The sequence below is a fragment of the Armigeres subalbatus genome, chromosome 3 (genome assembly GCF_024139115.2).
Source record: "Armigeres subalbatus isolate Guangzhou_Male chromosome 3, GZ_Asu_2, whole genome shotgun sequence".
Classification (NCBI taxonomy): Eukaryota; Metazoa; Arthropoda; class Insecta; order Diptera; family Culicidae; genus Armigeres; species Armigeres subalbatus.
The window spans coordinates 79,148,253-79,170,668 of NC_085141.1; the positions used below are offsets into that span (position 1 = coordinate 79,148,253).

A 22,416-nucleotide genomic window follows, 5' to 3' on the forward strand; every position below is an offset into this window, starting at 1 on the left:
GCTCCAGATGGTGCCGTTTCGATTGCCGCGACTGTTGCCCCAGGCTTGATGTTTGGCATTCAAGTCGCCGGCAATGATATACTGGCCTTGCCTCCGCGTAAGCTTGACGATGTCTCTCCGAAGGGCAGCCGATGATCCATCGCCGGCTTTGGCTTGCGTTGGACAGTACGCCGCGATGAGCGGCGATTGTGCCGACCGAAGTGGTGATTTCGACACCGATGGCCTCGATGACACTGAGCTGGAAGCTTGGAAGCAGACGACAGTTGATGTTGTAGCGAAGAGCGATGGCCACACCGCCTCCCCTGGTCGGCCGCTCGAGTCGCACGATGTGGAAGTCCGGGATGTTGACGTTCAACTCCGGTTTTAGGTGCGCTTCGGTGATGAACGCCACGTCTATTTCCTTCTCCTCAAGGAAATCCTTCAGCTCAATTATTTTGCTCTTGAGCGAGCAAGCGTTCCAGTTGACCAGGCCCACCCTAGCAGCCATTTTCAATGATGAACATGCCAAGAGTGAAGACCTGGTCGAAGCGGGTTTTGCAGCCGCGCAGCCGAGTGGCGAGCTGCGCGAAGATCGGCATCAGTTGCTCCGGAGTGTACAGCGGAGCAGATTCTTCCGATGGGACGGCTTCGTTCTCCGACTGCCGATGGAACCCAGGAGGAGGGAGCGGGGGCCATTCGCTGGTGGATGGTGCCGACGATGTTGGAATCACACGACGGGGAGCCGGGATGGCTGGAAAGTTCAGCTCCCAGTCAACGACGGTGTAATTGATAACGCCAACCAGCTTCAGGTCCTTCCAGGTAGTGGAGCCGTACTCCAGATGGATTAGGTAAAGCTGGTCGGGATATTTCCTCGTTTTGTCGTGACGAGCGATCTTGTGCACGGCTACTGGCTTCAGTCCGCAACTTTCAAGTCCTGCTTGGAGCTCTTCCTCCTTTATGTCGTTGAGTCCTCGCAGCAAAGCCTTAAGCGGCTTCATGCCGGGGTGGTCATGAGTGTAGTACTCATACTTGTGGACCTCGAGGAACTCCACGACGGATTGATGATGGTCCTTGTTTGCCGGCATCACTTTCACGCCCTCGCTGCAGAGCCGAAAAGTACATTTCAGCCCCTTAGCGATCAGTTGGCGAATTTTTGGGCGTAAATCCGGCGGATCGCCCTTCACAAACACGGGCGGGCACTTCTCCTTCCACTCCGGTTGCACCTGCGGCAGCTGCGATTGCTGCTTCTTCCTCTTTTTCGTCGGATTGCCGGCGTCATCAAGCGGCAACGGCGAGAACACGTTGCTCTGCAAAAGCTGCTTGGAGGGGTTACCCGCGCCTCCAAGAGCAGTGCGCTTAGGCACTTTTCCAGCGACCGAATCGGCCACCGAGTCTCCCATGACGGGTCCGGGAGAAAATAACGCCAACGCGACGAAGCGAAAACGTAAACAGCGAACGAACGAGAAAAAACAGTTGGAAAAAATGCGCGAGCAAAAAAAAAACACGTCCGTACGTGCTGCTGTCTCGAACTGGAATGGTACGTTAGCGATTGACAAGTAATAGTGTGCGTATTTTATGTTGGAAACAGTATTATTGATATAGACTAACGCAAAATGAACTCCCCCAAGAAATTATGACGTTTGAGCGGGTCGCATAATGAACGCAAAATGAACTTTTGTTCGAGAAGACGACCCGCTCAAATGTCAAAATCCGTCGGGTGAGTGAATTCGATGAACCCCTGCATAAGGTACAAGCATAGGATTAACTGTTTTTGAATGTTATTGAAATAGGTACATGGCGGTGATGATGTTTTTTTGCCAAATACTTCTAGAATGTGATAATAATTTCATTTTTGAAGTTGCCAAATTGTTCTCAATTAAAAATTACGTGAGGTGAGCATAATTATTCTCATGTTTCTTGATTATTGAGTGAGAAATCAATGCATTTCATATGCGCATTGCCTTATTGTTATTGTTATTGATATAGGAACAGATACCCTATTTTGACCTCAACTGTGAGACCATCTCCAGTGTCTCGTACTTTACTCGACTTGAAAAAAAGGTTATTAAATAAAATTTTCAGCAATTGTGCACTACCGCAAAAACTGTCGGTGTGTCGGTGGCGGTTCACACCTCCAGTCAGATGTTCAGGCATTTCAAAGACAATAGAATTTTAAGAAAATTACGAAAGTGAACGAAATATTGAGAAAAAATAGTTAATAATATCAGGATTTCGAAGAAATTTTTTATATTTCAAAGAATACAACAGTGTATAAACTTAACTTTCAAATTAATATCATCCTCCATGCAAAAATATCGGTATATCTATCAAACCAATTTACTTCCATGCATTTCAAAATCTTACAAACTAATGAATGGTAGAAGTGACAAAGATTAACCTTACATTCCTAATTTCATTTTATTAAGTTTTTCATAATTGAGCAAAACATTCCTCAACTGGATCTGGACATTACCACATTCGACCACGTACTCCAGCGCCCGACAGAACTTATTTCGCGCACTCTGCAAAGTCGGTGGCATTAAAATTCCGAACCACCTGACCGGATCGATATAGCCTGCCTCCTTGTCAACCGGATGGTTATCCAACGCTATCTTCACATTGTCCAGCTCGTCGCGATCCTCGCTGAGCGAATTTAGCGCACTGAAGTCCTTGTAATCCTCGGTTGGCAGCTGTACAGCCGAGACCGAGTGACTGCCTTTGGTGAACCGTGTATGGGCCAAGTCCAGTTGTCCATCATTTGTCACGGCTTCGATTGTCGTTTTCAACTTTATCTCCTGCTCCATCAACTCTAGCGAGTGGATCAGCAGTTTATCCATCAGCTGACACACATCCTCACGAGTTGCCGGCATTTTGAAAGGAATGTTCTTTGGATATAGTTTCCAAATTTTATGAAAAATATCGATCTCTTTAAAATAATTTTTAATCAAAACGATCAAAACAGATAAAACAATCGTCAGGTGATTTTGACGTTTCTAGATGTCATTTTTTCGATAAGGGATCGTTCAAAAATTACGTCCATCGTTTTTCGGCATTTTCAACCCCCCTCCCCCCCTCCTGTCACAAACTGTCACAAATAATTGACCCCCCCCCTCCCCCTGTACGTACATGTCTCATTTATATTTTAGCGATTACTGTGGTTTATCTTTTTTGTACACTATTTTCACAATAACATAGTGAGTTATGTCCCTTACTAACAGTTTGAATGTTTTTAAAATGCAAGTTGTTTCTAAAATGCTTTCAGTATTTTTTTCTTGTGGACGGACGTCACATAAGACGAACCCCCCTCCCTCCCCCTGTCACAAACTGTCACAAAACTCTGACCCCCCTCCCCCCCTCAAACCTTGGACGTAATTTTTGAACGGCCCCTAAGCTTTCGAACACCGAAATGTCTATAGGGCACTGCACGGACTGCTTTGTCTCTTTCTCGCTGCAAAGATTTTAGAAAACAACAAGGCCAGTAAACGTCAAAATTCATGAGGAACGAAAGAGAAAGAGATGTTTCTGTGCAGTGCCCTATATACCAAGTTGACCGAACCCACTGCCAAGTTGTCATGTTTGTCGAAAGTATCACCATCGCATACGACACGCGTCTAGAAAAGTAAAGTTGTGATTCCATTTAAACTTTACCAGGTTTTTACGTTTTTCCGCAGTGAACAGTGCAAGCAGTACCGAATTGTGTCATGGCCAAGAACGAGGCTCGGGAAACGACCATACGGCAGTTGTACACGGAGTTGAATAAGCAAGGATCCAATGGAGAGTACGAGAAGGCCCTCAAGTCGTCCAACAAAAGTGAGTATGTGTTGCGCGACTAGTTTATATATGTTGCGTGGTTGACGTTGCGTGGTGGTATTGTTGCAAACCGTGACTAGGAGAAGGATTTGTTCCACTGAGCGTTAAAATTATCTATTATAGACCCTATCCAGGCCTCATCCCAAGCATTAATTATTGTATGTAATCAATTACAAATTAGCATATTAAATGCTAATTGCATTAGATCAGTTTTAACGATGTAAAGATGCATTTATTCATCAACTGTCAAGCAATGATACACAAGTTCAACATTACGAATGCAGCGATACTTATGTTTTATTTCAACATGTTAAAGTAATGAAGCATTATTTCGGTTGTAAAAGGGCTTTCCACTTAGTCAACTTTAATGGCTGTATTATTTGCAGGCATATATAGCTCCATGGTTACTTGGGTAGTTTCTATAGGGCACTGCACGGACGAATCTCTTTCTCTTTCGTTCTTCATGAAATTTGACGTTTACTGGCCTTGTTGTTTTCAAATTTCTTTGCAGCGAAAAAGAGACACAGCAGTCAATGAAATTGCATATGATGTTAGGAGCGCATGAAAAATTAAATTATTCACAATAAAATGCATTATAAAGAAAGCAAAACATCAAAAACGTAAGCTAAATAAAGTGCTAATGCCACGTTTATATTGAGCATGTGATTTGCTTTAACTCAGTTGAATTCAATTAACTTTCAAAAGTTAAGTCCATCTTTTGTTAATTTCAATTAAGTTGAAATATTTCCATTTGGACGTTCAACCACGTTCAACTCCTGTTCAAGTCAAGTGACTTCCCAATTCACTTGTCTAGTCTTAACATATTATATAACACGGATCAAGAAGTCTTTGTGAGTTTACGAAACATGGAGATCCAATTACATTAACGCATCAAATTTTAAATATTCAACTCTACCGTGAAATCTGTTGTGATAAGCCAGCGAGACTTGGTAAGCAGAAAACACACAGAAACTGCAACTATTCATCAACCGATGTTTCCGTTCTATAATAAGCGCCATCGGCGAGACCATCAAAAACCGATATGACCAGAATCTTGAGAGATGAAAGTCATATTGATAAGCGGAGACAAAATCTGCAAGCAAGCACCGGACTAGAATCTTGCAGAACATCGCAGCAGAGGCAGACGCATGGGCTCGTGGCGCCGACGCCTAAACAAATAAATAAACTTACTTGTCATAATACGAGTTTGTACAACCCCATTTAATTCCACCACTTGATTGTACCTTTGAAAGATACGTACGACTACAAGACACTTCTCGTTAAAATGATAAATACAATTACAATTATAAGTAAAGACATTCCACTAAAAGCTCAAAATATTTTTCTTATCCAACTAATAAAGTACAATCAAAGTTAATTGCCTATATTTCGGGTATAAGCCACCTGGAGTAGAATTTTATTACTATTAACTAAACTTCCTTCGGTAGGAACGTACTTTGTACGAAACCAGTACGCTAAACAGGTGCTTTCCTAGAGTGGCCCAAGCTTATATGGAAAAAGTGAAAAGTCTGGAATTTCAAACCTTGCACCCTTAAATGACAGTTTGGGGGTTTCAGAAGCTCCCCTGAAAATTTCAGCTCATTCGGTCCAGTGGTTGGCGTGCGCAAATGGCTCAAAGTTTGTATGGGAAAAGAGATCCAAATGTATGGGGAAACGCAACCGTTTCAGTTTTTTGCTTCTAGGTGGCGCTGTAGTCGACGGATTCCTGTTTATATAAGGAAGCGACTGGTGAAGACCGGATGTAAATCCCTTTGAAATTGGCCAAGTTATTACAGTGAACTTTCCCTAACTCGATATTCTGTAACTCGATATTTTCTCTAACTCGATGAAATTCAAAGTCCCTTGAATCTAGTATACTGCGCTCCCTCCGTAAGTCGATATCTCCTTTACTCAATATTCCCTAAGTTGAAGTAATTTTTCAAAGCATTTTCACCTCTCTAACTCGATGTTGTCAGAAAAAGTACATGCACGACGTAGTTAGAAGTTAAAAGTGATAAGCGAAAAGTGAGAAATGAGAAGTGAGGGAGGAAAAGTTAGAAGTGAGAGATGGAAAGTGAGAAGTGAGAAATGAGAAGTGGGAAATGAGAAGTGAGAAGTTAAAAGTACGAAGATCGAAGCGAATAGTGAGAAATGAAAAGTAAGAAGGGAAAAGTGAGACGTGAAAAGTTAGAAGTGAAAAGTGATGAGTGAGAAATGAGAAGTCAGAAGTGAGATATAAGAAGTTACAAGTGAGAAGTAAGAAGTGAAAAATGAGTTGAGAGAAATTAGATGTGCGAAGTGAGAGGTGAGAAATTAATAGTGAGAAGTGCAAAGTGAGACGTGAGTAGTGGGAAAAGGGAGATGAGAAGCAAAATGTGCGAAGAGAGAAGTCAGAAGTAAGTAGTGAGAAGTGAAAAGTGAGAAATTAGGAGTGAGAAGTAAGTTTTGAGAAGGGAGTAATAAGAAGTGAGAAGTGAGGACCGAGGAACAAGAAGTGAAAAACGATATTATTTCTGTTTCCTTCTTTCTTTTCTCTTCCTTCTTCTGACTTATATCTCTTCACTCACTTCTCACTACTTAACATCTCGCTTCTCATCTCATAATTATCTTCTCTCCTTCTCACTCATTTCTTCTGTTTTTCTCACTACTCACATTCTTCTTGTCACTCCGCAACTATTACAACTCACTTCTCACCACTTTCTTCTCACTTCTCATTTCTCACTTTCCACTACTCACATATTACTGCACACATCTCACTACTCAATACTCACTTCCGTTTCTCAGTACTCACTTCTCACTGCTCTGTACTCATTTAAAAAATCTCATTTCTCACTTCTCATTTCTCGCTGTTCAACATTCACATTGAACATCTTACTTCTCACTTCACTTAATAAAAAAACACATTTTAACTGATCAGCTAAACGGCATTCGGCCAAATATAAATGTGTTCCCTATCTCGATACCTCCCTAACTCGATGATCCCTTCAATATCGAGTAAGGGAGAGTTCACTGTAGCATCCAAAGTCGAGCGTGTTCCCCAGGGGTGTTTAAAATGAGAGCAACGCACCACCGACCATTGCGGCGGCGATGCAGGCATATTCGGTGCCGTGCAAAATTAAATGCATGATTATCACGCAATATCGCGAATTTTTATCCGATTGGTAAATACTTTCCGTGCTCTGTACAGTAGTGTAGCTAGACAGGGAGGGGGTGACTTACCACTGAAGCCAAAGAGCTGAAGTTTTCAAGGGGAGACAAAATTCATGAAATATTTGTAACGAGATGTTTTCGGACATCGTGATGCCCGTTGCATTAATTTTAGAACGATATGATATAATCGTTACAGACAGAGAGACAGAAGGGCAGAAAGACAGAGAGACCTGAGATATTATATAAGTTATATATTTTTCAAACAACAGTTTTAATGTTTATAGCATAATTTATTAACTGTATAAAACTAGAAAGTTATCAACAAACAACACTTATACCTATATTATTTATTTATTTCAACTGCTAGGCCTTCCTTTATAACAGAGCGAGTGCAACCTGGAAAAAATTGCCTATGCTGTTGAACAACTTTGAGAATGAACAACTTTGATTCTGGGTCGAAAAAAGCCAGAGCGACTAGTTCTTCACTCAAGTACCATAGATGATTTGCAAATCTTGAAGCCGCAGCCATATACACATTTCTTGATTGATCAGGGAATGCATCTCGTGAAGTTATCATTTTTTTTGCCAGGTTTAGATCATTTCTTGCTGCTGATGAGGGTAAAGGAGCTTTAAACCAAGACCAAATGTAAACTCGTAAAATAAAAGCACACATTACTGGAATTTTTCGCCTTTCATCATCGGTCATGTCAAATTGGGCTCTATACAGCCATATTTTAAGACAATATATTGCTTTCGCCATCCATCTGGCATTGCTATGTGCTCCTGGTGGCGAAAATTTAATTCTTTTCACACCAAGTAATGCTAAAGATAAATTTAGCAACTCTTTATAGTCTTGTCGTTGCTGTTGAATATTGAGTTGGTTTTTCAAAAATTCAATCAAATGTTGTGTTTCATCACCAAGGATCTCAATAATGTTTTCGTCTACCATATTTTCATCAAAGGATTCATTCATAGTAGGCCATGCCGATTTAAATTTTATAAAAATACTTGAAGAAGGGGCTTTTGAAGGAAATAGTTTTTCCCAAGCTGCTGTCATCAAAACTTCGGCAATATGATGCCTACACTCTGGAAAAAATCTATACTAATTACATTAAAAGTCATGCTAAATGGCTATTCGCCTGGTTGACCCCAAACTCGTATTCTATCCAAGAATACCGGGTTAGTATAACTTTAAGAAATTCGTTTGCTAGTATAAATTAGCTTTATACTTGTTTAGCTTATTTAGGAATGGCTTATGGTTTATAGGTTATGTTTGTTTGTTATTGTTTTGTTTTTGTAATGCATGAAAAGAAATTCAAAATAAAAGTATTTTATTATTTTTATTAAATGCTTATATACAACCGCAAATGTTTAATACATCGATTTAGACGTGCAGATTATGAAAAACTGGTAGATGTTATTATGAATCGCAACGAATGTATCGAACTCGTCCCAGGCCTGACTTTGTGCTACACTTTTGGAATTCCGTCGTTTCCCGGATTGCTGATGCTTGTGATGTTTCGTTATCAACTGAAAGTGGATGCGTGTGGCTTTTCTTGATGCGGTCTTTGGTCATGTTTGGCGATCCTCCACCGAGGATTAAGGGAATCTTAATTCTTAGAGACGTCTGCGTGTCAACGGTGATAAGAGATTGTTCCGCACGCAGGCAGCCGGTGATGAATGCTGCAAAGTCGAATGGTTCTCCAATGTAGCGGATTCAGTGGTACGATTCGTTCTCGGAAGAACAACGGTAGTTGCACATGGGCCGTGTCCATGGACAGAAAGGACTGTGTTTCTAGAAAGGTCATGATCTGGACCGACTTGTTTACCTTGGGGGTGCCTGCTCCTCCCCGTTCCTGTGTTTGCTGTGTCATAATTGAAGTAGTAGATGTTATCCCCTGAGGAATGAATAGGCCATGAATAAATTTTCAAAAATAAGCGTAATTGATGGAATTTACTTCGTAAGGGCATGATTTGCCGTGATTTTTTCTTCTAATCTGCTTCTCGCTGAATGAATCGGGATGGAGCTACAAAAAGAATAAATATTTGGAATAAATTGGAATGAATAACATCTTGTTTTACAAGATTTTAATTAACCGTTACTTACGTTTTTATTGATGCGGATATTAGTTTTAATTTGTTCGATTTTTTGGATCTTTTTGGGCAGGTATTTAAAAATGAAAAACGTGGCAACCTGACGAGAACAATCAAGTAAATTGAAAAAAGAAAAGTTTTGCTGAAGTAAGAATGCTAACACAAATATTTTCCCGTTATTCCATTCAAGTATAAAATATAATTTCAGATAGTATACTTTTTATACTATGTAAAGTATATCTGTCAAAAATGATTAAAACCTATACAGATTTATTTTATTTCTGAGTGTACACACCAGCCATAAAAGACCTCTGCCAATCCGCTTCTCGATTAGGGTACAAGCGCCTTTTTTGATTCCTGTATTTGCTGCTGTTGTATCAAATCCCATTGCACAGATGCGATCGCTTAGTTCCCATGCATTCATCAATTTGCAAACTTCGTTTGTCTGTCTTTCACCAGTTCCAGAAGACAATTTTGGGACACCAAGCAGCTGAACATTTGCTCCAGAAGATACCAAAACTGGCAATCTTTCTACTTTGTCAGTACCTGAAAGGAAAAAAAAAACAGATAGATTCTTTAAAAAAAAAGTTAAAGATATGTTACAAATAGCTTCTTTAAAAAAAAAAAACCAAATGTAATCAAAAATTGTAGGAAAGAAATTTCAAATAACAAAAAAAAAACTATCGATTACTTTAAATCATGCTTAGTTAGAAGATATCCAAAAATCATAACACAGAATAACACATTTCAATGCTATAAAAAATACTCAAATATATTACCATTTACCTGTGAGATCTTGAAGCAGCTTTTCATCCCAATGTACAACAAGTGGTCCATTTAGATCAAAATTGCTTTGGATATTTTGAGCAATCTCTTCGCGGTATTCTGCACGGGCCTTTGAGATTGTTTGTCTGCTAACGGTAAAATCGTCTGAAAAATAGATAAAGTTGATAAAGATTTTGTTTTAGTTACAAGATACTATCAAAATAATGAAATTAAACTCAAGGAGAAAAAAACAATACAATAAAAATACTGTTAAGGAGAACTTACCTAAGTTTAGTCCAGCACTTGTTAAAAACGCAGAAATAACATACATTGCATTTCGGTCGCTTAGTCCAATACGGTCTAGGGTAGCAGCTAGTATAGGAGTCATTATTTTTGATTTACTTCGCTCGGAAAACGCTCTACTAGTGGAGGGTTTCTCATCTGGAAGCAAGACATAAAAATATTGACATATAGTAGAAGTTACCATCTTATTTGATTATATTCTTACCTCCTTCATCAATAGTAAAAACGCTGGTAGCTGATTGAGATTCCAAGGAAGGCTCTGGTTCCGTTGTTGGTTCTTCTTCGATTTTGCCTTTTTTAACTCTCGCAAACTCCTTCCAACTTCCCTTTGCATAATAAGGAACTGTTTATCCTTATCGTTTTTAATCAAATTTAATGTATTTCGTCGAGCAATGTCAAAGAATCGATCCAAATTATTAATGAAACTAGACTCTTGCTCTTTCTGTTTATCTCCCGCGTGAGAAGATTTTTTGATAGTTTCTCGCATTTTGTTAAATAATTTTAGAAGCTTAACAACAGCATTGTAGTTCAATCAAAGGTAATTGCCTATTTCCGAGGATTAAACCACCCGACTTGGACGTTAATTTACAATGTTATGAAAACTCATATGTGAATATGTACGTTATGTGGAAGATATTGATTTGGAAAATGTATTGGAGGTAACCACTTTCCCTTCGATGGGACTCGAACCCATGACCCTACAGTACGCTAGACTGGTGCTTTAACCAACTAAGCTACGAATACACATAACGTACATATTCACATATGAGTTTTCATAACATTGTAAATTAACGTCCAAATCGGGTGGTTTAATCCCCGGAAATAGGCAATTACCTTTGATTGAACTGAACTTGAGTTGCGTGCTCTTGCCTACGCAATGCGGTCGGGTCTGAGCTTGACGACCGACTGACAAATAGCTTACACAACCTCACTTGATCAGTACCGTTGCTGATGAAGAATGTGTATAGCCGCCAGACATTCTAAATACTCACGCTCCTCTAATGTGGACGTGTACAATACACATGTGGAAGTATTGGCTTGATAAATGGATTGCGAGTGATTTGACTATGCGTCCAATTTGGGAATCTCGAGCTCGTTCAGTAGCCGCTAGGTTGCGAAGGCCGACGGAGGTCCTTCGTAGCTTAGTTGGTTAAAGCACCAGTCTAGCGTACTGTAGGGTCATGGGTTCGAGTCCCATCGAAGGGAAAGTGGTTACCTCCAATACATTTTCCAAATCAATATCTTCCACATAACGTACATATTCACATATGAGTTTTCATATTGTCGCTAAAGCACAAAACCGAAGTTCGCTAGTAGGTACTAGCGAAGCGAACATTACTATCGAAATATCTGTCAGTTGTCTGCAGCAAGAACGTAAATATAAACAATTGTTATTTATTTACAGTTATCGGCCGTAGATTGTTTGAACTCGAAATTGCCAGAATTTAAATTGTACTAGTTAATAGTTTTTCTTTGGCAATTATTTAAAGGATGGCAAGTATTATCACCCAGCAAGTTCGGCACCGACATGCACATGCAAATACCGTCTATCACGCTCTCTATGGATATTATTTTTTGGGCATTCCCAAGAAAGAGTTGGCGCGTATCTACGGGAAATCGTTATCAACTGTTTGTGAATGGTTCTCTAAGTTTGAAACAAACGGATTCTTCAGTAGAAAACAACGGAAAATTACATACAAAAAGTTTGGTGTCGAGATGAGAGAATGGATCGTTAAATTGTATATGAAGGAACCTGTCTTGTTTCTTGACGAGGCCAAACATAAATTCCAAACGAGATTCAAAACAACAATTACAACAGCTTCAATATGTACAATACTTCACGACGCAGGTCTGACCTGGAAGTCCCTAGAACGACGAGCCATTCAAATTAGGGACGAAGAGATTGTGCGGTTCATGCAGGAATTACTGGCCATAGAGTGGGATATTTACAATCTTGTGTTCCTAGATGAGGTTAGCTTTGACAATCGGGACATGCTGCGAAAGAAGGGTTACGGGGTAATTGGTCGCAAGATTGTTTATCGAGGGGAATTTTGCCGTAAACCTCGAGTTTCCTGTTTGTGCTTTTTGGGAGTAAATGGAATTCTAGATAGTTTCACCACCGAGGGCACATTCACCAGACAAAAGTTCTTCGAATGTTGTCGAAATTTTGCTCTGCAGAACGCTCAGGTACAAAGATACCCAGGATTCCATTCAGTATGGATCATGGATGGTGCAAGGATACATTGTGATCCAAATATAATACGTTATTTGAGATCGATCGGTATAATTCCGATATTTTTGCCAGCATATTGCCCTTTTTTAATCCAATAGAGGTAATATTTGGACTCATCAAACAACGCCTACGAAGGGTCTACCTCGAAAATATGTCTCACAAGAAAGCCGTATTACTTGAGGTTTGCGATGCGATAAATTACTTCAAGGTTTATCCTTGCAAGCAGATTTTCTCTCATTGTGGTTATCTGGCAGGCGGTGTTTTCATTCCAGAAAAAGGACTTGACCAAAATACGTGCAAAATAAAGTTTAACGTGATTCCGCTGTAATACATACCTCGAGACATACCCGCAGTATATCCCCGCTGATCCGACAAATGTATGGCCGGACTATCGAGGTTTCTCTCGTTAATCCAACTGTCAAATTGTTTTTGTATGAAATAAAAAAAACACATTTTGAAAACTTAAATTTTGTTTAAAAAAACATTTATTCAAAACAATATTCGAAAAACAAATTATGCGTGATCAATGTCTTCACAATCGGTCACTCTTGCAGCAAGCATAACACTTAAGTCTGATTCCTCTGGACGTACAGCGGCTTCCATAGCAGTAAACAGCTCAGCACCTACCGATCCCCGGAGTTCCATTGCGTCAATCCTTTGTGCGACTCCTTGTAAGATGGACATTGCCAGGGTTAAATCCTTCTTGATCACTCTAATTTCATTCATCCATCCATCATTCACAGTATTTGCAACGTTCATTCCCCGATGTACTGACTGAAGCCTGGCTTACTGACTGAAGCCTGGCTGCTTCAGACACTCCTGTCCATCTGAAATACTTTGCCAGTTCTATTGGCGGCGATGCCGCATTCTTGAGCTGTTCGTGCTTATGCGCTGGCGAAGAGTTGATAAAATTTGCCCATAAAAGCCAAGAGCTGTGATGTCCTTCAAGGTCTTTGTGACTTTCACGAAGATCATTCGCTAGCATGGTATCATCTTTCGTTGAATGTGCACCCGCGCGGTCTGCATTACGAGGGGCCGTGAGAATACGTAACACGCTCTGATATTGTGTGTTTGTTTCCAAACTTGTTGAATACACATAAATGTGTACCTTGATACATTTACCTCGCCATGTCGTTATCACTCGTGGGGTAAGGCTATTCACAAGGTAAGTTTTTCGCTTAGATGGATCCTGCAGTGTCACAAAACTCGAAAGATCTTCCTGGTTAGGCTCCACCTTATCAGACCAACGCGGTTCTTCATTGTTGAATACGACTTGTCGATGTACGTACTTTTTTGATACAGCCCAAAGCAAATTCAACAATTCTGGGACCGAATTGGCACCAACGTCTCGCTTAAGCACTTCACGAGGACGCAACTGATTACGATAAAGGCGCCTGTGAAACGTTGCTTTGAAGAAAAATAGACAGTCCTCAAACTTGTCTTTTGCAACACCATGTCCAGTTTCGCCAATCAATGGATCACTTTCTGCAGAGAGATTTTGGTCTTCCGGATGGTGCGAAGCAATCACAAATCCACTTCTCGTAGGCTCTATCTGTTCCTCAGTAATTTCATTTGCCAGATCAAGTGCGTCCCCGCTGCTGCTGTGCTGATGATTTTCAGGCTGGAATAGCTCCTCAACGGGATGTTCGTCCCGGTAGCTTATCGATGACAGCTGGTCCAGATTGGCGTTCTCAAAATCATCCAGATATTCGGTATCAACATATCTAAAACATAAACTTGATTTAATTCGAAAATCGAGATTAGAAATAAATGAATAATTCTCACTCGCCACTAAGCCCATCCATTTTTGAAACGTAAATACAAACGCCGGAAAAATATTCAAATGACATTTGTTGACTTCGCTAGTAAAAAGCACTGAAGAAAAAGTGTATGCTATTTTCCGATTTTTATCTTTATACACAATAACAGCATTGTAGTGTTGCATTAGAGGAATTCTATATTTCTCCCAAAAAAATTGAAGTTCAGTTTTAGCAGCTGGATTTATACTCAAGTGTTGATTTTTCATTATAAAACGCATCCAACCAAGCACATCACCGTTTGAAGGCAACTTTACACCTTTAAAACTTTCAATTGGGACAACAAGTTCCATACTTAATTCTTCCTTAGATTTTGAATCCATTTTATGTATTCCACTTGCACGATCAAATATCACTTCACAAAAGCAAGAAGCACATTTTTCTTGCAGGACAACAAATAGGCCTAATGATTTGGGAGTTACAATTTATATACAAATAAAATTTCTGAAATGATCGATTTTTCTGAATACCCTATATTGAAATTGGTCACTATAAAGGGGCAATAATAAAATGGGTCCAACATTGTTCTACAAGGAACGATCCTACCAAATATGAGGTAATTTTGAAGGATCATATCAATTATGTTGGAACTGGATGGCTGTATATTTTTATTTGAGGCCAACAAAATAAATGGAAGAAGTACTTAAATTATTTCGTGTATTTACGTTCACGCTTCCAAAATTGAACTCTAAACTATAGCATAAACCAAACTTGACCAAATTTAGAGTTCTTCAATTTATGTCAATTTTTAGTAAATTTTTTTAGCGTGTTAGCTCGAAGATAAAACGACGCCAGAAAATTGCGAGATTAAACATCGAACAATATCCCGGATGTGTTTTCTACTAAAAAAAGATCCCCCCCCTTGCCCCCCCTTATTCACCCACACCCTCTCTAGCTACACTACTGTACAGAGTACGGAAAGTATTTACCAATCGGATAAAGATTCGCGAGATAGCGTGATAATCATGCATTTAATTTCGCACGGCACCGAATACGCCTGCATCGCCGCCGCAATGGTCGGTGGTACGTTGCTCTCATTTTAAACACCCCTGGGGGACACGCTCGAAACCCTCGACTTTGGATGCTTATAACTTGGCCAAATTCAAAGGGATTTACATCCGGTCTTCACCAGTCGCTTCCTTATATAAGAAAGGTTCTACATATTGTCCACAACAGGAATCCGTCGACTACAGCGCCATCTAGAAGCAAAAAATTGAAACGGTTGTGTTTCCCCATACATTTGGATCACTTTTCCCACACAAACTTTGAGCCATTTGCGCACGCCAACCACTGGACCGAATGAGCTGAAATTTTCAGGGGAGCTTCTGGGACCCCCAAACTGTCATTTAAGGGTGCAAGGTTTGAAATTCAGAATTTCATGCATTTTGGGCCAGTCTAGTGCTTTCCCTACTAAGCTACGAAGGTCTTCCATCGTTCTAAGCTGCTCAGAAGGCTACTGATGAGATCAAAATGTCAACACCAGGCACATAGCTGAACTCTCGCAATCTATTTTTAAAACCAACTCTTTCACACGTATTGTTTTGTGCAATGCCAACCGAGTAGGATGAGTATTTAGTTATGTCTGGCATCCACACACAGCTTCATCAGCAATTGCGCTCAATGAAGTAGGGTTGTGTGATCTTACCAGATTGGTCATCAGATCGCATGCCGACCAAACAAACGAGGCAAGAGATCGTTACTCGAGTTCAATCAGTACAATCAAAGTTGATTGCGAGACTTCGGCTATGTGCCTGGTGTTGGAAATTTGATTTCATCAGTAGTCTTCTGAGCTGCGGAGGACGATGGAGGTCCTTCGTAGCTTAGTAGGGAAAGCACATGTCTAGCATACTGGTTTCGTAGGATCAAACCCCACCGAAGGAAATCTTTTATATGTTGTGCAATTTCACAAATCGAGTTTCAGACAAAGAAATAAAGGGAGTCGAAAAGATTTTCACTTAAGCTCTTTTTTTACGTTAACCCTATTTACGCATTCGTGTATTATCGTGATATTGTAGTTCGTCTTGAACGATAGCATCGCCTTCGCTTTTACATTGATGAAGGCTTGTAACGTTCCTGCAGAATATGGCGTAGAGTACGTCCGTGATAGAGTATTTTCCAACCATTAAAATCGTTTGGTGCTGCCCCATGAAGCCTCTTTGAATTGTCGTTCGCTGATTGTCTTTGTCGTGTATTACCACCAGCTGATCAAAACGAAATAATCTTGTTTTTTTTTCAGTTCTCGCTTTGGAGCAAGGTGAGCACAAAGCTTTGCAATGCAAGCTGGTTTGCTTGATTCAGCTGTCCAAGTTCGAAGAGGTGCTCAAGTTTCTCGATCGTACGCAAACAACGTATGATTGTACATTTGAGCGAGCCTACAGTGAGTATAGATTGAATCTGCCAGAGGCTGCTTACAAAACGATACAGAATAGTGGTATCAAAACACTACCACCAAATTTGAAGGAACTGATGGCACAGATTCTTTATCGGTAAGATGAATAAAAACGGTTTACAACTAAAACACGTTTTGTTAAACATTTGAATTATTTTACTTTTAGACTGGAAAAGTACGATGAATGCTACGAACTGTACAAAGATATCATTAAAAATACCAGTGATGATTATGACGATGAGCGCACCACCAATTTGAGTGCCGTGGTCGCCAACCTCTGTGTGGAAGGGTCCAAGAAAGAGATTCCGGTTTTGCGCGAGGACACGTACGAGCTTACGTATAATGCAGCCTGTGCCCTAGCTGGCAAGCAACAATTTCCTGAAGCGGAAAGAAAGCTCCGCGCTAGTGAGAAGTTGTGTCGGGAGTTCTTGGAAGAAGACGGCGCCACAGAAGAGGACATAATGGATGAACTGGCGATTATTAAGGTACAGCTTGCTTATTGTCTGCAGATGCAGGGTAAACCAAAAGAAGCTTCCGCAATCTACACCGATGCGTTGAAGCACAAGACCAATGACCACGCTTTGACAGCGGTAGCCAGTAACAACTTGGTGGTCATCAACAAAGATCAGAACATGTTTGATTCGAAAAAGAAAATGAAAGCCGCAACATCTGACCAGGCTGAACATAAATTGACTTCCAAGCAAAAGAAGCTGATTGCATTCAACAATTGTTTGTTAGCGTTTTTCACCAACCAATCGGATTGTCATATGCTAGCCAGTCGTTTGGGCAATGCGCATCCAGATTTAGAATTCCAATCTTTGTTAATCCGCGTCAGTCAGTTAGCAAGAGATAAGAAATTTAAGGACGCTATCGAGTTGTTGGAAAACTTTTCCAAAAAGCAACCGAAACAGGAGCTGGAAGTTAAGTTTGCTATTGTTCAATTGAATTTATTGGGTGGTAATAGAAAAGCAGCTGTGGATGTTTTAGAAGCTCTTGGAGAAGCCAAGTATCGCCCGGGAGTAGTATCCGCTTTAGTTACTCTTTATCTAGGTCTGGATAATAAAAACTCAGCTTCCACTATCTTGAAAAATGCCGTCGAGTGGTACAAAAAGAACAAGTCAACCGCAGGCGGTGACCTCACTGACATGTGGCGTCAAGCTGCTAGCTTCCATCTCCGAGGAGGTGAATCCGAAACCGCTGCCAAGAGCTTGGAGGAACTTCTGAGAACTAATCCTTCCGATATGAAGATTCTTGCACAATTGGTAATCGCGTACGCTCAGTTTAATCCGAAAAAGGCACAGGAAGCCAGCAAAAAACTTCCTGCGTTAGAAAGCCTCACCACTGCCTCGGAAATCGATGCTTTGGAAGCAACTAACTGGATGATGATTGCTAAGGCTGTCAAAAAGAAGATGCCTGCTTCAGGCAAAACGGATCAATCGCCTGGAACACCGAGCAGTGAAATTGCCAAGCAAAAGAAGAAAACCGTTCGCAAACGTAAAGGAAAACTGCCGAAGAACTACGATGCTAGTGCGGTTCCGGACCCGGAACGGTGGCTGCCACGCTACGAACGCTCCGGTTATCGCAAGAAACGCGACCGCCGCGTGAAGGAAATTATCAAGGGTAGCCAAGGAACGGCCTCCGGACAGGCTGATCAATAGTAAGTTTTTCTTGAAGGTTCATGCGAACATTTCAGTTAACCATGCCTCTCAATTTACAGCGATATGAGCAAGTCCTACAATCAGACTAAACAGTCACCGGCCACACCGGCTGCACATGAAATGCCTGCTACAGGACCGGCTCCCAGGCAGCTACCAAGAAAGAGTCAGCACAAGAAGAAGAAGGGAAAACATTAAGCTGACGTACATTTATGAACCGATTTTGCAAACATTTACGCGATCACGAAGAGCAATTCATCTTCGGTGAGTATGTTTCAGTTGCATGTGGAATAAAATTTGCATCTTAGTTGTTACTTAAATTATTGGATGACATTTCTGAAGTTATCGTTTGATTGAGAGATTTTTTAAAGTATGTTACGGTTGGTTTTATTTTGTTCGAATAGTTGTAAATCTTCGATCGAGTCTATATCGTTTGTGCTATATTGTGTCTGTTTTATTTGTTGTTTCTGTGTCTGAACCCAAGATGAAAGCCTGAAAGTAGGCAATAAAATGTTTAGTTGTGATCTGAGACGAGACCTGTAAAGAGGAAAAAATGCTTCAGCTGCTGCCAGTCAACTGCTGTCACGAACTGTCAGGTGCAACCAGCAGCTTTTTGAGTGAAAGTATTGGTATCCCAAATAAAATATTCCACATCATTTTTGTTTTACCAAGACTTTTTTACTTTAACGAGTATTCCAAACCTTCCGTTTAGCTTGTTAATAATCAGTAATAAAGCTGTGTTTTGTTCCCGGTATAAAAATCCTTATGAAAATGAATTAACTGTTTCGTGAATTGGATACACTTTTATTGTGCTCAGAAGGGTCCATCTGGGGCTTAGGTGAAACTGTCAAGTAAACAGTTGAAACTCGATGGTCAACTGTGATGAAAAGAAGAACAAGTGTCAAAACAAGAGAAAAGAAGCAGCGTCTTTGCAGGTCTCGTCTCAGGTTGTGATTTCTTCCAAGTTTGTTCCAGACACAGACATCGAATCGTTGATGCCAAATGGCATTCAGGATAAGAATCCTATACAAAGGCTCAGCTATGAATACAGCGAATTAATTGCTGTAGACAAAATGCGCTATACGCAATAAAAATATATTTGCGGGATTTGACCGATGGACCAAAATCTCATATGAAACCTCGTCATTTCCCGTAGTGGGCACCACCTAGCCGTCTCTCTTAGGGCACCAAGAGAGAACGTGCATTATTTTAATTTGTTATTTGTTACATATTGATTGTTTGTTTCATTATGTTTGTATAAAATAATTGTAACGTGGGGCTGTTACACTGGCTCCCAACGTGGGGCCCGGCTAACTCAGTCGGTAGAGCATGAGACTCTTAATCTCAGGGTCGTGGGTTCGTGCCGTTCGTTCATTTTATCTTACATGTTAGTGACAAATGTTTGAGTGAAAATGTGTAATGTTCCATTCCTGAATGTACTGTGTTTGGGCCTAAAGATAGGCATTTCTCTAGGGGCACTGTGAGATCGCGTCCGCCCGCGCCTGCGACTAAATAAGACTGAGCTGTCACCATCTCAACAGCAATCATCATCATGAACAGTGTTGCCGAACACATAACAAATGCAAGAGCTACACATTTAATGACTGTTTACATATTGTGCATTTCATCATAAATTGTACGGTAATGCGCGTCTAATATACTACAATCCCCCTTTTGATATAAAAATGGCCAACATGTTTGGATTATACATATTGAATTACTTAACGGTTTCACACCAACTCAAGATATCATCGCAAGTTATACCAGACGAACTTCAGGCTAAATTTAAGTAAATGGTCATTGTATCTATTGTTGTCATGTGGTAAATGTCTCTAGTATAAATTCACCACCATTTGATTGAACTTGTTACCATATGATACATTATTATAGTCCAAACAGACTTGAATAAACTACAATGCACGCGTTCTAATCATTACTGCAATCCCACAAAGATTTCAAAATTAATTTCAGTGTATGGATAATAGATTCCATCTTTAACTTCGCTTCACTTCAAATCACCAACTGAATTTCGATACAAGAACTGTCTTAGTCACGACTTATTTTTACCAACCCTTATGCCATGAATGACTGGCACTATATATCCACCTTTTACAGTATAATCCTATTGCTGCATGCCCTTCCTTCCTCTTCTTTCGAAATTGGCGACCATGTCCGGTGATTTTTCACAATTAGCAAGCGCCCAGATGCTGATTCCTGCACTATTCCTGTAGATGAAACTTTCGAATGGATCTTTCAAATCTTTTTCTGAAATTATTCAACTTTCGCTACATAAGCCTGCTTGTGATACAAATCATCATAGTTTAATCAATAATGTTCACCTCTCACCACAATCAATAATGGTCATAATATTGTTAATCCAGATATTGTTAACTATTTCTATAAGTACTAGTATACCTGGCATGTTTCCATGTACTTCTACAAAAACCGTAAATAGCATTCAAAACATATCAGTATATGCAGCTTTATCTTGCCTAGGGTATGAACCCAAAAGCGCTATCTAACGCAGACCACTTTTCGACCAAACAGTATCCAATGTAGTCTGATTCGATATAAAGGAAAGGACTTCTGATGAAGCAAACGTTTCATGCAACGTCTTCAACATTTAAACTTGTACCCACATTTCATGTTATTGATGACCTAATAATTATACACAAACATAGCACAACGTGAAAATATGCTCGCCTCAGGACGAACTCAAGGGCAAGTATAAACACCTCCTCTTCACAACTTCATATCTATCCTCCTCGAATAGTGCGTTTCGTCAACCTATCACACAATAAATCGTCAAGGGTATGGATTCAATAACAGTCTCCCACCTACATTGCGCACACATCAAGCCTAAACCTCCGGTCATATGAAGTAAATCCGTACCTTAACCCTAACTTTGCCGTACAAAAGTCGTACTCGACCGATGTAATCTCTTTCTTTCTTAGCTCCTCTTATGTCGACCGATTTATACACGAACAAACATGGTGAACAAGTGTTTATAGAATACTTGCCAATATTGGAATGAATCCCCTGCTAACGTGAACTGCCCGGCATTCAATCTCATTATTAACAAACACTTGTGTAGGTATATCTACACAAACCAAGAAACTCCAGAACTGAGTGGCAATTAGTGAATTTTAGCGCAAAACAGTAAAATGTGACGAACAAACCATAATCATACTAACACCAGCGGGCATACCTCCAACATACTACAAATTAACCCTTACACCACGACCACACACCGGTTCGAACTACTATGAATTTTTATGCATCGACTCTCATTATATACAGTTCCACGTATTTTAAAAGAAACTTTACTATATTATGACAAATGCCCTCGGATAAAGAATTCGACCCTTCTTCTACAGGGCTCAAGCAATTGCAGACAGAAACTGTCTTCTTCACAGCCACCAACAAAAATGTACCTCTCATGTGAAACTACCGAATCCAAAGATCACATTAAATCACAAATAGTCAGGTCTAGCCTCTTCGTTGCTACATCACAACCCATCTTATAACACACTTCTTCTTCTTCTTTTTCTTCAATGACTCAATATTCCAACTGGAACTTAGTATTCTATCTGCACTTCCTTAATTGGAAGCTTTTCTATGCCCACCATTGCATGAGTATGTATCTTGTGTGGAGAGCACAATGGGTATACTATTCCCAGGGATCGAGAATGTTTCGCTCGCAAGGCTGTGTTGTTTCACTACATCTTCTGAATTTTCAATTAGGATAAAACCAGTCTGACCAGCCACATAGTCGGAAAAGAACTCTAAACGCACAAATCAGCATGCCTTATCACACCTACCAACGCCATGTATCAACCGTCTCGTTGAAATGCACAACTGAAGCCACTCCCATCGAAACCCAGTCCTCATCAAGTATTTCCACAATTTCCAAGCATGAAGGTATTGCAAAATAATGATATTCACCTGCTTTTATAATACATACACTCATCGTGCAGCCTACACGATGGGGCATTACTTTACCTGAAGAGCGTGTATTACAAAGTGTCGACACTGTCAGAATTAGAACAATATTCATCGTCCATTCCCATACAAAATTGTGTACCAAACGATCAGGAGACCTGTCCAATGCGGCACATGTCAGTACTCTTCCTACTCCTACAGGACTCTACCTTTACCCACCGATGAATCTATCATTCTGGAATCCTTTACACCGGAACAAGAATCAAACACCGCCCACTC

At 40.3% G+C, this 22,416-nt stretch overlaps 3 protein-coding genes, 1 long non-coding RNA gene and 1 pseudogene across 4 annotated transcripts; 2 read left to right on the top strand and 3 right to left on the bottom strand.

Moving 5' to 3' along the window:
• Nucleotides 1–2,251: 2,251 nt before the first annotated feature.
• LOC134228069 (uncharacterized) lies at nt 2,252–2,976 on the bottom strand. The gene has a single exon (XM_062709842.1). The coding sequence runs from the start codon at nt 2,847–2,849 to the stop codon at nt 2,379–2,381; it is 471 nt and encodes a 156-aa protein (XP_062565826.1). The 5' UTR covers nt 2,850–2,976; the 3' UTR covers nt 2,252–2,378.
• A 555-nt stretch (nt 2,977–3,531) lies between these two features.
• On the top strand, nt 3,532–18,502 carry LOC134219107 (signal recognition particle subunit SRP72). The gene is made up of 4 exons (XM_062697801.1): nt 3,532–3,789; nt 16,388–16,637; nt 16,707–18,197; nt 18,258–18,502. The coding sequence occupies exons 1-4, from the start codon at nt 3,681–3,683 to the stop codon at nt 18,391–18,393; spliced, it is 1,986 nt and encodes a 661-aa protein (XP_062553785.1). The 5' UTR covers nt 3,532–3,680; the 3' UTR covers nt 18,394–18,502.
• Nucleotides 8,261–10,521, bottom strand: LOC134219108 (uncharacterized). The gene is made up of 5 exons (XR_009981487.1): nt 10,307–10,521; nt 10,084–10,239; nt 9,820–9,963; nt 8,898–9,579; nt 8,261–8,837 (listed from the first exon to the last, which is right to left on the bottom strand). It is a non-coding gene; the product is annotated as an uncharacterized LOC134219108 (long non-coding RNA).
• LOC134223220 (uncharacterized) lies at nt 11,593–12,698 on the top strand (annotated as a pseudogene).
• On the bottom strand, nt 12,841–14,139 carry LOC134227813 (uncharacterized). The gene is given in 3 exon segments (XM_062709490.1): nt 12,841–13,120; nt 13,122–14,058; nt 14,120–14,139. Coding segments are annotated over 3 exon segments (1,230 nt in total). The 3' UTR covers nt 12,841–12,847.
• Nucleotides 18,503–22,416: the final 3,914 nt, after the last annotated feature.

Excerpts from the sequence above, each read along its gene's own strand:
- LOC134228069 (XM_062709842.1), bottom strand. The coding sequence starts at position 2,849 with ATGCCGGCAACTCGTGAGGATGTGTGTCAGCTGATGGATAAACTGCTG.
- LOC134219107 (XM_062697801.1), top strand. The coding sequence starts at position 3,681 with ATGGCCAAGAACGAGGCTCGGGAAACGACCATACGGCAGTTGTACACG. Across the intron at positions 3,790-16,387 it reads CCTCAAGTCGTCCAACAAAA|TTCTCGCTTTGGAGCAAGGT; the intron begins GTGAGTATGTGT and ends TTTTTTTTTCAG. Across the intron at positions 16,638-16,706 it reads ATGGCACAGATTCTTTATCG|ACTGGAAAAGTACGATGAAT; the intron begins GTAAGATGAATA and ends TTTTACTTTTAG.